Source organism: Cydia fagiglandana, chromosome 7 (genome assembly GCF_963556715.1).
Source record: "Cydia fagiglandana chromosome 7, ilCydFagi1.1, whole genome shotgun sequence".
Classification (NCBI taxonomy): domain Eukaryota; kingdom Metazoa; phylum Arthropoda; class Insecta; order Lepidoptera; family Tortricidae; genus Cydia; species Cydia fagiglandana.
Window position 1 is genome coordinate 5,569,570 of NC_085938.1, and position 15,589 is coordinate 5,585,158.

Below are 15,589 nucleotides of genomic sequence, written 5' to 3' on the forward strand. Positions count from 1 at the left end.
TATCACATTGACACCATTTCAAGAAAAAACATATAAGCTTTAAACAAATACCTTTTTTTTTAAATTCCTCTTCACGCTTAAACCGCTCAACCGATTTAATTGAAATTTGGTATACATATTTAAGGACATAAGATACTTTTTATCTCAATAATCATCCTTTAAAGTTGTGAAATGGAATATGGGGGGAATTCAACTTCGTTGACGAAACTGAATTCCTGAGGTTAATACTGCTCAAGGTAAGGTTTGAAGTCATGTTTGGTATCATTTTCATCTAAATCACAGACGTATTCCGTCCTAAATTTCATTTAAACCGGTTCAGCGGTTATTGACTCCCCTTACAAACTTCCACCCCACTTTTCACACCCTCAAAAGATGCTTTTGGTTATTAAAACTATCCTATGTTCTGTGTCGAGACTGAAACTATATCTATACCAAATTTCAACGAAATTGATTCAGCAGTTTAAGCGTGAAGAGGGATTTAAAAAAATATATTTTTTTAAATTTTGGTTTTACTTCGGAATAGTGTCAATGTGATACCTGAAATGAATTCAGCACCCCCGATTTATACGAAAATGATACCAAACATGGCCTAACAGCTTCACTGACGTAGATATCAAGATAAAATTAAAATCCCTAAATAAACTTTCAAGAGCGGGTATCTCAAAAACTATTCATGATATCGAAAAACTTGACTGGATAAAACTTGTAACTAATTTTATCAGCTTTCGGTTTGTCTTAGTAGTCATGTCGCTAAGACGCAAAGTTTCCAAGATATCAAATAAAAACCAAAAAATTCGACCTTCTTACCCCCCTCTACCCCCCAGCACCGGGGCTACAGCCAGGGACTTTTGATATGTTCACCTCCTAACTAGTCCAAACAAAGTTACGGAGTCAAAAATTGTGTTCCTAGCATTTCCCTCTACAACGTTTTTTGAGCATTCATTTCTTGACCTAGGGAGACTATTAATCTGCTTAGCATGTTGTTGAAGGAAGGTTATAGCCTACAGTACCAGTACATTTATTCCTTCACAGTGTGGACTAATTATGAAGGCTTATCACTATCATCTCCGTTAACATCACTCTGCTGCACCAAAGTTGCTGGAAATGTACGATGTCTGCTAATAACATAGATAGGTATCTATTGAAACTTATTCGGAAACGTTTTTAATTGATGCGGCCATACCTACTTAATAGACAGCTATGTACTACGATCAATAGGCATAATCTTAACACATATTTTCTGGCATCTCAATTAGGACAACTGTTACAAGCACGATGTGCTGATATTTAATCCATTAATCACATATGAATAGAATTGATGTCTGATGAAAGGGCAGACATCAATTCAAAAATGTATTAGGTAAATCAGTAGGTAATCAAATGTACCTAACATTTCATATGGGTTTGGAATAATTATGTCGTGCTTACATTAATATATATGTTATTCAATTTGTAGCGACTTTTAACAAACCCAACCTCAAATATTTAGGTACAAACTTCGACTTTCAAATGTAGCTCGAAATGCGGCATACTTACATTCGCAAATATCAAGAAAACGTTAAAGTTATTTCGCAATTTCTTCCACGTATTTTTGTTAGGAAAGCTGCAACGTTTTGATACTTTCGATAAGTTTCGAACTTCGCCATTTGGGAGACGGCCGGACGGTCTGCTTTGCATAGCCATTTCAACTTTGCCCTCGTTCACAAAAGGTCACATTGTAACATGAAAGGCATGGCAGTTGAGACTATCATCTAACGAAGATCACAACTTGTGTATTTAAGGATTATTTTACGCTTTTCAACTATGTAACATACTATGAAAGGGTTTGAATTTGATGTGAAGAAAATATTTGATATAGGTTAGAAAAAGATCAAATGGGATGAAATAGGAATATGTTTTACAACCTGTTTGGGAGCTGTTGATGTTTTGATTTGACCTCTCTTTGTAAGATATTGTTTGTAAAGAGGATTTGATTATCAAATGTTTGTATTGAAGCTTCTGACACATGTTTTTGTGATTTTGTGGGCTTGAGGTCGCGATAGTACCTAATAGAAGCGTGTTCGAATAAAACCTTGGCCGCTCCGATGTATTTTATAGCGACTCTTTCTATCTTTTCTGCGTGAAATCATTGTTGGTAAACGATTTTCACGAACAATGAAACCTAAAAGAATTCATTAATAGTGTAGGTATTCTAAGTGTAGCTGAATTAATTTTCATATTTATATACTAAGTAGGAACATTATTCATCGTTCCTTTGCTTGCCACCTTACAGCACAGTATATTATACACAGATTTCATTGAAAATAGGTAAATATAATACAAATTATTTCTCCCTTAATACTATCTATTATCTAATGCCTAGTTCTATTGTCTAACATCTAGGGCCAAATTCGACACGTACAACTGTCAGATTTCGCATCCACGTCAAATCAACAGTTGATTTTATCGCATTCTGAGTTATGATTCCATCAACGGTGGATAATATCATTTGGTACAACCAAAACTCCACTCTAAACTAAGGGTGGTTCGGTTTGGTTTGCTTGTCACCCTAACTGTGGATTGTTAATGTCAAATTTTGACATTGTACGTATTCGAGAACTTATGATTTTTCCCACATCAACGGGAGATCAACACGATACGTCAAACGTCGCTTGGCGAATAGGGGTCCTAGATAATGCCATGTCTACACTACTAATTGAAATCAATTTGCTGCTGTAGGCCAAGAAAGGTACGGTCGGCTAGTATGGCGGAATGGAAATAATTAGTAATAGCTGAACTTTTCGGTGTATGGGACAGACAATAAATCTAGTGATTACGTCGACACATAATCCAAATAAATATATTACATTTAGGTATTTAAAAAAAAATGTAAAAATATAAAAATTCACAGAAAATTAGTAAAAAATATTAATAACATTTTTTAAATTAATACTCATAGAGAAATATTTGCTTTATAACATTAAGCATGAATCACACGAAAAATAATTATGTATCCTACATTTAAAGTAAGTAACCTACGGTTATTATTAAATTCAGTATATTTCCGTCCTCAAAAATGGTAATAGGCTATTTTTTCTCTCATTATTTCCAAATTATAATAAGTACAAGCGTTGCAATTTAATCGTACACTAAATAATACCGTATGGTGGGTTTTATGGGGTTGTGCTTTAATTTCCTGGTTAAAAATGGTAATAGATCAATATCATATGGGATTTTCGTTATGAGTTCTCGATCGTCGAATACTGTAAAAATCGGCTTGAAATATGATTCGTAACACAAAAAACCATCAAAAACGTTATCGTTGCTTTAAAGTTGCCGCGCACGAGCCAGCGAGCTAACGCGATTGGTCGTTGCATGGAGCGGGCGGCGGAACGATGAAACTTCCATCGCCCCGAGCGCGAATATTTAAAAAAGTATATTTAGTATATTTACTATTTACTTGGTCAAGACATATGTACCAGTGAAATTAAAAAATATGGGAGACTAGATTCGAACTAATTATCAGCTTTAATCTGGGCAAGAGTGCTGTAAATAAGAAAGTAAATTTTATATAATTGCAGGCTGTAGGTACTTTATATTTATGCATGTTGTGGGTAAGCGTACAATAAATGAACTTCAGTCTTAGTCTGGAACTGGTGTTTGATTATCGCGTCCCAAGTACCTTAACATGGCGCAGCCGTTTTGAACCTCTTGTAGAAATAGTGCGTACGTTAGTTAAGACGGGTATTGAAAACTCGGAAATTGTAGTGATATTACGATTTTGTGGACATTTGGGTTGCAATAATATACATATATACGTACATACAGAGAAGTGTTTGTGCCACAATGGAAGCTGTGTTACCGCCGCCATTACCGTTTAGTTTTACAAATAATTTGGAAAATGTTACATCAGGGAACCTCTCCAAAGAATGGGAGAAATGGAGAAAATCATTCCAAGTTTATTATGAGGCGTGTGAATTATCTAAAAAAAGTGCTCAGGTGCAGATGAGCATATTGCTGCATGTGATTGGTGAGCAGTGTCGCGAGGTACATGCTCAATTTGAAGGTACATTTGCCAGTGTAAAGGATTTATTGGATAAATTCGAATCTTTTTTCTCACCGAAAAAAAATATTACCATCGAAAGGCACAGATTCTTTACTCGGTGTCAAAAACAAAGTGAATCAATTGAGCAGTACGCATTCGAGTTGAAAAAGCTAGCAAGTGCTTGTGAGTTTAAGGAGCTAATAGATGATTTGATAAGGGATCGCCTCATATGTGGAATACAGGAGAACGCGCTGAGGGAGCGTTTGTTGCGAGAACCGGACTTAACTCTAAAAAAGTCCCTGGAAATATGTAATATTGCGCAAATATCGAAAGTGCAGGCGGGGTCAATCAAGAAAGAGTCCAGTGAACATGAAGCTTATACTTATAACATTACAGCAAGTAATAGTCAAGACCAGTTTATGCTAGAGGAAGGCGGTATCCCGTATGGTCAGGTGAATTGGATATCAAGACGTGGAGGGTACCGAGCGCGAGGCGCGCCGAGGGGCAGAGGTCGCGGTTGGTCGCAGCCGGCCCCGCGCCCCGCGCCGCCGCGCCGCAGTGCCGCTCCTGCGCAAACAGCTGTTTCATCACGAGGGATGAGACAACAACATCAACAAACGGGACCTTATGGTGGAAATAAAACTGGAGTGCAGTGTCTAAAGTGCGGGTTCGCTCACGGAATCTATATAAAGTGTCCGGCTTTAGGAAAAATGTGTTTGAGTTGTAATAACTATGATCATTTCTCACGCATGTGCACAGTGTATAACGTAGAAGCTGTGGAGTCCTCAGTGGAACCTATCGATCAGGTAATCTATTGTCTTAGTAATTCGAGTAGCGATTGGTCTATAGATTTAACCTTCGGAGCAGAGGTTACTATTAATTTTAAACAGGATACCGGGGCTGATGCGAATATTTTACCAATAAGATATTTGAGCCAGGTTGGTTAAGCAGAACAAGATTTATCTAAGACGTGTATAAAGTATAAGAGTTACTCAGATAACGATATCATTGTACTAGGTACATGTCATTTGAAAGTGCAGTACAAAAACAACTTTTATATACTGGAGTTCGTGATAGCGGATGTACCGTCCTATGTAACTGTTGTAGATTGTAACCTCCTTTGTGTAGACAAACGTTAAGTCTTCTATTTTCTATTTTTGATATATTTTAAAATATTTTAAAATTGCTTAGTTACCTTACTTCGAATAAAACACTCGTGTCATAAACATCTCTTTCTTACGTTATTTTACAAATACCCAATTTTTACAACACGTTATCAGCACGAATGCTATAATTTATAATGCAAAGTTTAGTGTAAAGTGTAAAATATTGAGTTGTAGTGATTGTGTGATGAAAATAATAAAAATCGTAAATATGTCACACGAATCGGGAGATGCTTCGAGTGTTTGTAATTCCCATTCAAGCTCATCTATTCCGTCGTTTTGCCTGAGGAGCAAAGATGGATACCCTGCGTGGAAATTTAAGATGCGCAATTACCTATTGCACGAGGATCTGTGGGAGACAATCGGTGGCTACCCTGAAGGAGACACGACCCCTGCCTCTACAAAGGTACGAAAAGATTCGAAAGCCCTGGCAAAGATATGTTTGACAGTAGATGGTGCGGCAATCATTCATGTTAGATGTGCGAAAACCGCAGCCGAAGCATGGAAATCTTTGCAGAAAGCTTTTGAGGACAAGGGAATGGGACGAAGACTTTCTTTAGAGCGAAAATTGTACAGGTTGAGTCTGTCGGACTTTTCGAATATGGAACTGTACATTAACGCAGTTATGTCAACCGCACAGGATCTGGCGGATATAGATGTAGTCTTAGAGGATAAGTCTATTGCTGCGATACTTTTGGGAGGTCTCACTCCAAAATACGAACCTCTCATTATGGCATTAGAAAACTGTAATGTCGATGTGACTACAGACTTAGTTAAGACAAAACTGCTAAATGAAATGTCCAAGGATGCGGCTACACCATTAGAATCGGTTTTTCATGCGAAAAGGAAGCCGAAGTCAAAGAAGAAGGATCTGGTTTGTTACGACTGCAAGATGCCTGGACATAAGCGTCCAGACTGTCCGATGAGAGGCAAGAAGGAGAAAGCCAATGAGGTAACTGTCAACGATACGACATTTACAGCTCTTAATACTTCTGGCAGCTCAAGTAAGGACATCATTTATGTAGATTCGGGCTGTACTAGACACATGACTTCTAGACGAGATTGGTTTCAGAGTCTTACGATACAGAATCAAGGTACCGTTACTGTCGCAAACGGAGAACAGATTAAGTGCTGCGGAATTGGAAACATATCAATAAACACACCTGAGAACGTGGTCAACAAGATCAGTGACGTTGATTTTGTACCAGATTTAAAAGCTAATTTGTTATCTGTATACAAAACTGTTCAAAAGGGTTTTATATGTGTTTTTGATATTAATGGATGTAACTTTTATAAATCTGATAATTTTCGTTTTACAGGTGAATCTGTTGCTCATGCCTCGCCCTGTGGTGGACTGTACGTTTTAGACAGTACTGTCAATGTTCCCGAGAATGTGGCAGATAATTATATGACACAGGATGTGCACTCTGACTGTCAGGATAGTTATCAACTTTGGCATAAGAGGCTAGGACATTTGTGTCGCATAGGCATGAACCAACTGAAGAATCACGAGGTAGGCGTAAAGTATTCAGTAGTAGATAAAAATAGTTGCATCGCTTGCGTGGAAGGTAAACAAGCGAGGAAACCTTTCAAGAAGGTAGCGTTTAATAGGGCTACTTCCCCGTTAGAGCTGATCCATATGGATCTCATGGGACCGGTGTCTACAACCTCTTTTCAAGGAAATAGGTACATGCTAACGATAGTAGACGATTATACGCGAAAGGTGTTTGCTTATTTCATTTCTTCCAAAACAGAGGTAAAAAATAAATTCTGTCTGTTTCAAACTTTTGTTGAAAATCAATTAGACAAGAAAATAAAAGCGGTTAGAACTGACGGAGGTAAGGAGTTCGTTAATAAAGAGTTTGTAGATTATCTTGCTTCGAAAGGTATCGAGCATCAAACGACGACGCCTTACAGTCCTCAACAGGTTGGAGTCGCGGAGCGCACACATCGTTCGGTTACAGAGAAGGCGCGGACGTTGCTAGCTGAATGCTCACTGTCAAAAGCATTCTGGGAAGATGCTTTTCAAGTTGCCGTATACCTAAAGAATAGGTCTCCTCATCGAGCCTTAGGTGGACAAATTCCTTATGACAGGTGGTATGCTCGTAGAGGTGATCTTAGTCACCTGAAAGTGTTCGGATGTAGAGCACTGTCCATATACCCTCGTGTCACAGAAGGAAATTAGATGTCAAGGCACAGGAAGCGATTTTCGTAGGTTACTCCAGAGACTTATATATTTAGGGATCCTGCTTACCCACGAAAAATGTTTATGTCCAGAGATGCAACCTTTTTTGAGAATTGTTTTACAGAGCTGAAGCAGAGGTCACCAGAACCTGAGGTACAGTCAGACTCTATTTTATTGTTCGAAGATAAAAGAGAGACCGAGTCTGAAAACTGTCAAGATTGACAATTTTATGACTGCGACGAGAGCAACGACCCTGCACCACCGCCTTCGCCGATAAATCTAGAAAGTGCCGAAGATTTAGTATCTATGGAAGAGCGAGAGCCCTTCAGTGAACCACGGCTACCTAGTGCGGATGAAGAGCCAGCAAGTGTGGAAGAGGAATCTCATACTGAGCCAAGATACCCCTCAAGAGATAGGAAACCACCAGATTTCCTAACTTACAACGTGTCTACGGCTGATTCTCGAGAACCTACAACATATCTTGAAGCTACTCAAGCCGATGATGCAGATAAGTGGAGGCATGCTATGGCTGATGAATATAGTTCATTGAAAAAACTCCACACATGGGACCTAGTAGATAAGCCTAATAAAAAGGTGATACCATGTAAATGGGTTTACAAAATTAAAAAGGACGCGTACGATAATATAACCAAGTATAAAGCGAGACTCGTCGTGAAAGGCTTTCATCAAGTGGAGGGAGTAGACTACGATGAGACGTTTGCACCTGTGATTCGCCATTCTTCCCTCCGCACTTTATTTGCTTTAGCTGCAGAGAATGATGGGGTTAAAAATGAAGCACTTGGATGTCGATACCGCGTTCCTAAACGGAGATTTAGAAGAAGAAGTTTTCATGGAGCAACCTCTTGGTTTCATCGAAAAGGGCAAAGAAAACAAGGTTTGTTTGCTGAAGAAATCCCTTTACGGCCTTAAACAGGCACCGAGAGCATGGAACAAAAAGTTGAATGAAACACTTTTGAAAATAGGTTTTAAAGGAACTCCTTCCGAGCCTTGCGTATATACGAAACTTTTTGGTAAGGAACTCGTGATATTGGGTATTTTTGTCGATGACATAATTGTCTTCTTTAAATCTGATTTGACGTTTGACACTGTCAAAACGAATTTGTCGAAATATTTTTCTTTGAAAGATCTCGGAATATTAAAATGTTATTTAGGTTTACAAATTGAATGCGATTCCGAGTGTGTTAAATTAAATCAGCGGAGTTACATTCTTTCCATACTGGAAAAATTTAACATGAAGGATTGTAAGACTGTGGATACTCCTCTAGTTAAAAAGAATATGGAAAGAAGAACTGATGGTCAAGAAGGTGAGTCTTATCCGTATCAAAACTTAATAGGATGCCTCATGTATCTTACGGTAAACTCACGACCCGATATCGCTTACGCTACGAGCTATTTAAGCCAGTTTAATACGTGTTTTACTAAGGAACACTGGAATGCTGCGAAAAGGGTTCTGCAGTACCTGAAGGGTACTTTAAATTACTCCTTGGTTTACAGGAAGAGTGGAGAACCTTTAAAAGGCTTTAGTGACGCGGACTGGGCAAATTGTCCGATTGACAGAAGGTCGTACACTGGATACACTTTCAAGTTAAGTGGAGGTCCAGTATCCTGGGAGTCCAAGAAGCAGCCTACAGTGGCTTTATCTTCAGCCGAATCGGAATATATGGCACTAGCGTCTGCCACGAAGGAAGCATGCTACTTACGACGGTTTATCTATGAGATAACAGGTAAATTGCATATAGTTAATTTAGCTTCTGACAGTCAGAGTGCCATCAACCTCGTTCGAAATCCTGTACACCACAACAGGACTAAGCATATAGATACCAGATTTCACTTTATTAGGGAAAAGGTGTCTAATAATGTTGTTAAATTAGAATATATTAAAAGTAGTGATATGCCTGCTGATGTACTAACGAAGCCACTAGGACCTGTAGTACATAAACGGTGTATACTTAACTTAGGATTAGAGACTTAAGTTTATTTTTGTTTGTGTTTGTCTGGCACAACTTCGATTAAGGGCGGCTGTTGTAGTTTGTAACCTCCTTTGTGTAGACAAACGTTAAGTCTTCTATTTTCTATTTTTGATATATTTTAAAATATTTTAAAATTGCTTAGTTACCTTACTTCGAATAAAACACTCGTGTCATAAACATCTCTTTCTTACGTTATTTTACAAATACCCAATTTTTACAACAGTAACACCGGTGTTAGGCCGCGATTCGTGTTGTGAACTTAAGGTAGTTAAATTGATAAAGGACATTAGCGTCGTACAGGATTATGATTTTATTTATCGCGAGTACAATGACGTTTTTGAGGGGTTAGGATGTATGCCTGGCGAGTACAAGATAGAAATTGATAGTAGTGTTAGACCCGTAGTCCACGCTCCGAGAAAGATGCCGGTAGCTTTAAAAGATAGTATCAAGGAAAAATTAGATAATATGGTAGATGAGGGCATAATTGCGAAAGTGGAAGGCCCTACCGACTGGGTTAACAGTATGACTGTAGCGCGAAAATCTAATGGCGACCTACGGCTTTGTTTAGACCCACGTGATTTAAATCAGGCAATTAAAAGGGAACATTTCAAGCTCCCGACCTTGGATGAAATTACTGTAAACTTATTGGGATCAAAATATTATAGCACGTTGGATGCAAAACAGGGATTTTGGCAGTTGCGTTTGCACAAAGATAGTACGGATCTTTGCACATTCAATACATGTTTCGGTAGGTACAAGTTTTTAAGGTTACCGTTCGGAATTACGTCCGCTTCAGAGGTTTTTCATAAGAAAATGTTTGAGAATTTTGATGACATTCCGGGAGTGTGCCTATTTATGAACTTCAGTCTTGATCTGGAACTGGTGTTTGATTATCGCGTCCCAAGTACCTTAACATGGCGCAGCCGTTTTGAACCTCTTGTAGAAATAGTGCGTACGTTAGTTAAGACGGGTATTGAAAACTCGGAAATTGTAGTGATATTACGATTTTGTGGACATTTGGGTTGCAATAATATACATATATACGTACATACAGAGAAGTGTTTGTGCCACAATGGAAGCTGTGTTACCGCCGCCATTACCGTTTAGTTTTACAAATAATTTGGAAAATGTTACATCAGGGAACCTCTCCAAAGAATGGGAGAAATGGAGAAAATCATTCCAAGTTTATTATGAGGCGTGTGAATTATCTAAAAAAAGTGCTCAGGTGCAGATGAGCATATTGCTGCATGTGATTGGTGAGCAGTGTCGCGAGGTACATGCTCAATTTGAAGGTACATTTGCCAGTGTAAAGGATTTATTGGATAAATTCGAATCTTTTTTCTCACCGAAAAAAAATATTACCATCGAAAGGCACAGATTCTTTACTCGGTGTCAAAAACAAAGTGAATCAATTGAGCAGTACGCATTCGAGTTGAAAAAGCTAGCAAGTGCTTGTGAGTTTAAGGAGCTAATAGATGATTTGATAAGGGATCGCCTCATATGTGGAATACAGGAGAACGCGCTGAGGGAGCGTTTGTTGCGAGAACCGGACTTAACTCTAAAAAAGTCCCTGGAAATATGTAATATTGCGCAAATATCGAAAGTGCAGGCGGGGTCAATCAAGAAAGAGTCCAGTGAACATGAAGCTTATACTTATAACATTACAGCAAGTAATAGTCAAGACCAGTTTATGCTAGAGGAAGGCGGTATCCCGTATGGTCAGGTGAATTGGATATCAAGACGTGGAGGGTACCGAGCGCGAGGCGCGCCGAGGGGCAGAGGTCGCGGTTGGTCGCAGCCGGCCCCGCGCCCCGCGCCGCCGCGCCGCAGTGCCGCTCCTGCGCAAACAGCTGTTTCATCACGAGGGATGAGACAACAACATCAACAAACGGGACCTTATGGTGGAAATAAAACTGGAGTGCAGTGTCTAAAGTGCGGGTTCGCTCACGGAATCTATATAAAGTGTCCGGCTTTAGGAAAAATGTGTTTGAGTTGTAATAACTATGATCATTTCTCACGCATGTGCACAGTGTATAACGTAGAAGCTGTGGAGTCCTCAGTGGAACCTATCGATCAGGTAATCTATTGTCTTAGTAATTCGAGTAGCGATTGGTCTATAGATTTAACCTTCGGAGCAGAGGTTACTATTAATTTTAAACAGGATACCGGGGCTGATGCGAATATTTTACCAATAAGATATTTGAGCCAGGTTGGTTAAGCAGAACAAGATTTATCTAAGACGTGTATAAAGTATAAGAGTTACTCAGATAACTGTTGTGATGGTATCACTGATGTTCATACTATACTAAGACTCTAGTTTATCTATTACACATGCTCTATGTTTTGTCTATTCTCTCATGTCTCGGTCTTATAATGATCTCTTAATTAAAGTCGTTATATTCAATTTGAAAGTCTATTTATTCATATCACTACATGGTGTCAGAAGTGGGATACTGGTACTCCGGTACCGGTATATAGCGATGTTTTTGTCGGTCTAGGCTGTCTACCGGGCGAGTGCAATATAACAGTCGATCCAAATGTGCCGCCAAGAGTAGATGCGCCTAGAAAGGTGCCATTCGCACTGTATCCCAAACTCCAACAGGAATTGGATAAGATGGAGCAGATGGATGTCATCGCCAAAGTCACAGAGCCAACTAAATGGGTAAGTTCTTTAATTCTTGTAGAAAAGAAGAATGGTCAGCTTAGGGTATGTATTGACCCTAGACATTTAAATCAAGCCATTTGTCGTAGTCACTATCCTATACCAATATTTAGCCGTCATGGTATCCCATTTGAAATAGTGAGTGACAATGGTCCTCCGTTTAACTCTACTGAGTTCAAAAAATTTACCTCTAGTCCATACTTAGCCAGGTCAAATGGTTTAGCTGAGTCTGGAGTGAAAATATGTAAAAAAATATTCACTAAATGTGATGAGTCGGGCGCAGACCCTTACCTTGCTCTTCTCCAATACAGGAACACTCCACGAGGAAATTTAGCTTCTCCAGCGCAATTGCTGATGTCACGTAGTCTTAGAACTCAGTTACCTACCATAGCAGAAAAGTTAAGGCCTAAAACAGTTAGGTTTGAGGAACATTTAATTACCAAACAACAAAATCAAACAACTTCAGAAAAATATTATAATAAAAAAACAAACACATTGCCAGAGCTTAAAAAAGGAGATGAAGTATACTATAAAAAGAGTCCAGATAGTGTATGGGTGCCAGGAATAGTAGATGTCGGTCCGGAACCAAGATCCTATATTGTGAGCAGTCCAGATGGATTTGTTGGTAGACGCAACAGACAGCACATACTTCTACCAAAATCAAGGTCAGTATCACCATCGCCTAAGCTCCGTGACACACCTAAGCAGGAACCTCAACACCGAGAGTCAGCTAAACAGGAAACCCAATCTCAGGAGGCAGAGTCAGCAACGGGTCAGGCAGAGTATACAACTACACCGACTCCTGCATCGCAGACTACTGCACCTAACTGTTCTAGATTTGGTCGATTAATTAAACCACCTAGAAGGTTAAACTTATAATTTGACTGGTAATAGTTTTAATAATTAAAATTAATGCATATCTTGTATAAGAGGCTAAGTGGCAATTTTGTACAAAATAAGGGGGATGTTGTGATGGTATCACTGATGTTCATACTATACTAAGACTCTAGTTTATCTATTACACATGCTCTATGTTTTGTCTATTCTCTCATGTCTCGGTCTTATAATGATCTCTTAATTAAAGTCGTTATATTCAATTTGAAAGTCTATTTATTCATATCACTACAATAACGATATCATTGTACTAGGTACATGTCATTTGAAAGTGCAGTACAAAAACAACTTTTATATACTGGAGTTCGTGATAGCGGATGTACCGTCCTATGTAACTGTTGTAGATTGTAACCTCCTTTGTGTAGACAAACGTTAAGTGTTCTATTTTCTATTTTTGATATATTTTAAAATATTTTAAAATTGCTTAGTTACCTTACTTCGAATAAAACACTCGTGTCATAAACATCTCTTTCTTACGTTATTTTACAAATACCCAATTTTTACAACACGTTATCAGCACGAATGCTATAATTTATAATGCAAAGTTTAGTGTAAAGTGTAAAATATTGAGTTGTAGTGATTGTGTGATGAAAATAATAAAAATCGTAAATATGTCACACGAATCGGGAGATGCTTCGAGTGTTTGTAATTCCCATTCAAGCTCATCTATTCCGTCGTTTTGCCTGAGGAGCAAAGATGGATACCCTGCGTGGAAATTTAAGATGCGCAATTACCTATTGCACGAGGATCTGTGGGAGACAATCGGTGGCTACCCTGAAGGAGACACGACCCCTGCCTCTACAAAGGTACGAAAAGATTCGAAAGCCCTGGCAAAGATATGTTTGACAGTAGATGGTGCGGCAATCATTCATGTTAGATGTGCGAAAACCGCAGCCGAAGCATGGAAATCTTTGCAGAAAGCTTTTGAGGACAAGGGAATGGGACGAAGACTTTCTTTAGAGCGAAAATTGTACAGGTTGAGTCTGTCGGACTTTTCGAATATGGAACTGTACATTAACGCAGTTATGTCAACCGCACAGGATCTGGCGGATATAGATGTAGTCTTAGAGGATAAGTCTATTGCTGCGATACTTTTGGGAGGTCTCACTCCAAAATACGAACCTCTCATTATGGCATTAGAAAACTGTAATGTCGATGTGACTACAGACTTAGTTAAGACAAAACTGCTAAATGAAATGTCCAAGGATGCGGCTACACCATTAGAATCGGTTTTTCATGCGAAAAGGAAGCCGAAGTCAAAGAAGAAGGATCTGGTTTGTTACGACTGCAAGATGCCTGGACATAAGCGTCCAGACTGTCCGATGAGAGGCAAGAAGGAGAAAGCCAATGAGGTAACTGTCAACGATACGACATTTACAGCTCTTAATACTTCTGGCAGCTCAAGTAAGGACATCATTTATGTAGATTCGGGCTGTACTAGACACATGACTTCTAGACGAGATTGGTTTCAGAGTCTTACGATACAGAATCAAGGTACCGTTACTGTCGCAAACGGAGAACAGATTAAGTGCTGCGGAATTGGAAACATATCAATAAACACACCTGAGAACGTGGTCAACAAGATCAGTGACGTTGATTTTGTACCAGATTTAAAAGCTAATTTGTTATCTGTATACAAAACTGTTCAAAAGGGTTTTATATGTGTTTTTGATATTAATGGATGTAACTTTTATAAATCTGATAATTTTCGTTTTACAGGTGAATCTGTTGCTCATGCCTCGCCCTGTGGTGGACTGTACGTTTTAGACAGTACTGTCAATGTTCCCGAGAATGTGGCAGATAATTATATGACACAGGATGTGCACTCTGACTGTCAGGATAGTTATCAACTTTGGCATAAGAGGCTAGGACATTTGTGTCGCATAGGCATGAACCAACTGAAGAATCACGAGGTAGGCGTAAAGTATTCAGTAGTAGATAAAAATAGTTGCATCGCTTGCGTGGAAGGTAAACAAGCGAGGAAACCTTTCAAGAAGGTAGCGTTTAATAGGGCTACTTCCCCGTTAGAGCTGATCCATATGGATCTCATGGGACCGGTGTCTACAACCTCTTTTCAAGGAAATAGGTACATGCTAACGATAGTAGACGATTATACGCGAAAGGTGTTTGCTTATTTCATTTCTTCCAAAACAGAGGTAAAAAATAAATTCTGTCTGTTTCAAACTTTTGTTGAAAATCAATTAGACAAGAAAATAAAAGCGGTTAGAACTGACGGAGGTAAGGAGTTCGTTAATAAAGAGTTTGTAGATTATCTTGCTTCGAAAGGTATCGAGCATCAAACGACGACGCCTTACAGTCCTCAACAGGTTGGAGTCGCGGAGCGCACACATCGTTCGGTTACAGAGAAGGCGCGGACGTTGCTAGCTGAATGCTCACTGTCAAAAGCATTCTGGGAAGATGCTTTTCAAGTTGCCGTATACCTAAAGAATAGGTCTCCTCATCGAGCCTTAGGTGGACAAATTCCTTATGACAGGTGGTATGCTCGTAGAGGTGATCTTAGTCACCTGAAAGTGTTCGGATGTAGAGCACTGTCCATATACCCTCGTGTCACAGAAGGAAATTAGATGTCAAGGCACAGGAAGCGATTTTCGTAGGTTACTCCAGAGACTTATATATTTAGGGATCCTGCTTACCCACGAAAAATGTTTA

General features: G+C 39.1%; 2 protein-coding genes across 2 annotated transcripts; both read left to right on the forward strand.

Annotated features, from left to right (window-relative positions):
• Positions 1-3,579: 3,579 nt before the first annotated feature.
• LOC134666295 (uncharacterized) lies at positions 3,580-5,108 on the forward strand. The gene has a single exon (XM_063523448.1). The coding sequence runs from the start codon at positions 3,826-3,828 to the stop codon at positions 4,969-4,971; it is 1,146 nt and encodes a 381-aa protein (XP_063379518.1). The 5' UTR covers positions 3,580-3,825; the 3' UTR covers positions 4,972-5,108.
• Positions 5,109-10,259: 5,151 nt separating this feature from the next.
• Positions 10,260-11,628, forward strand: LOC134666296 (uncharacterized). The gene has a single exon (XM_063523449.1). It carries the CDS (start codon positions 10,436-10,438, stop codon positions 11,579-11,581), a length of 1,146 nt encoding a protein of 381 aa, XP_063379519.1. The 5' UTR covers positions 10,260-10,435; the 3' UTR covers positions 11,582-11,628.
• The last annotated feature ends 3,961 nt before the right edge of the window (positions 11,629-15,589 follow it).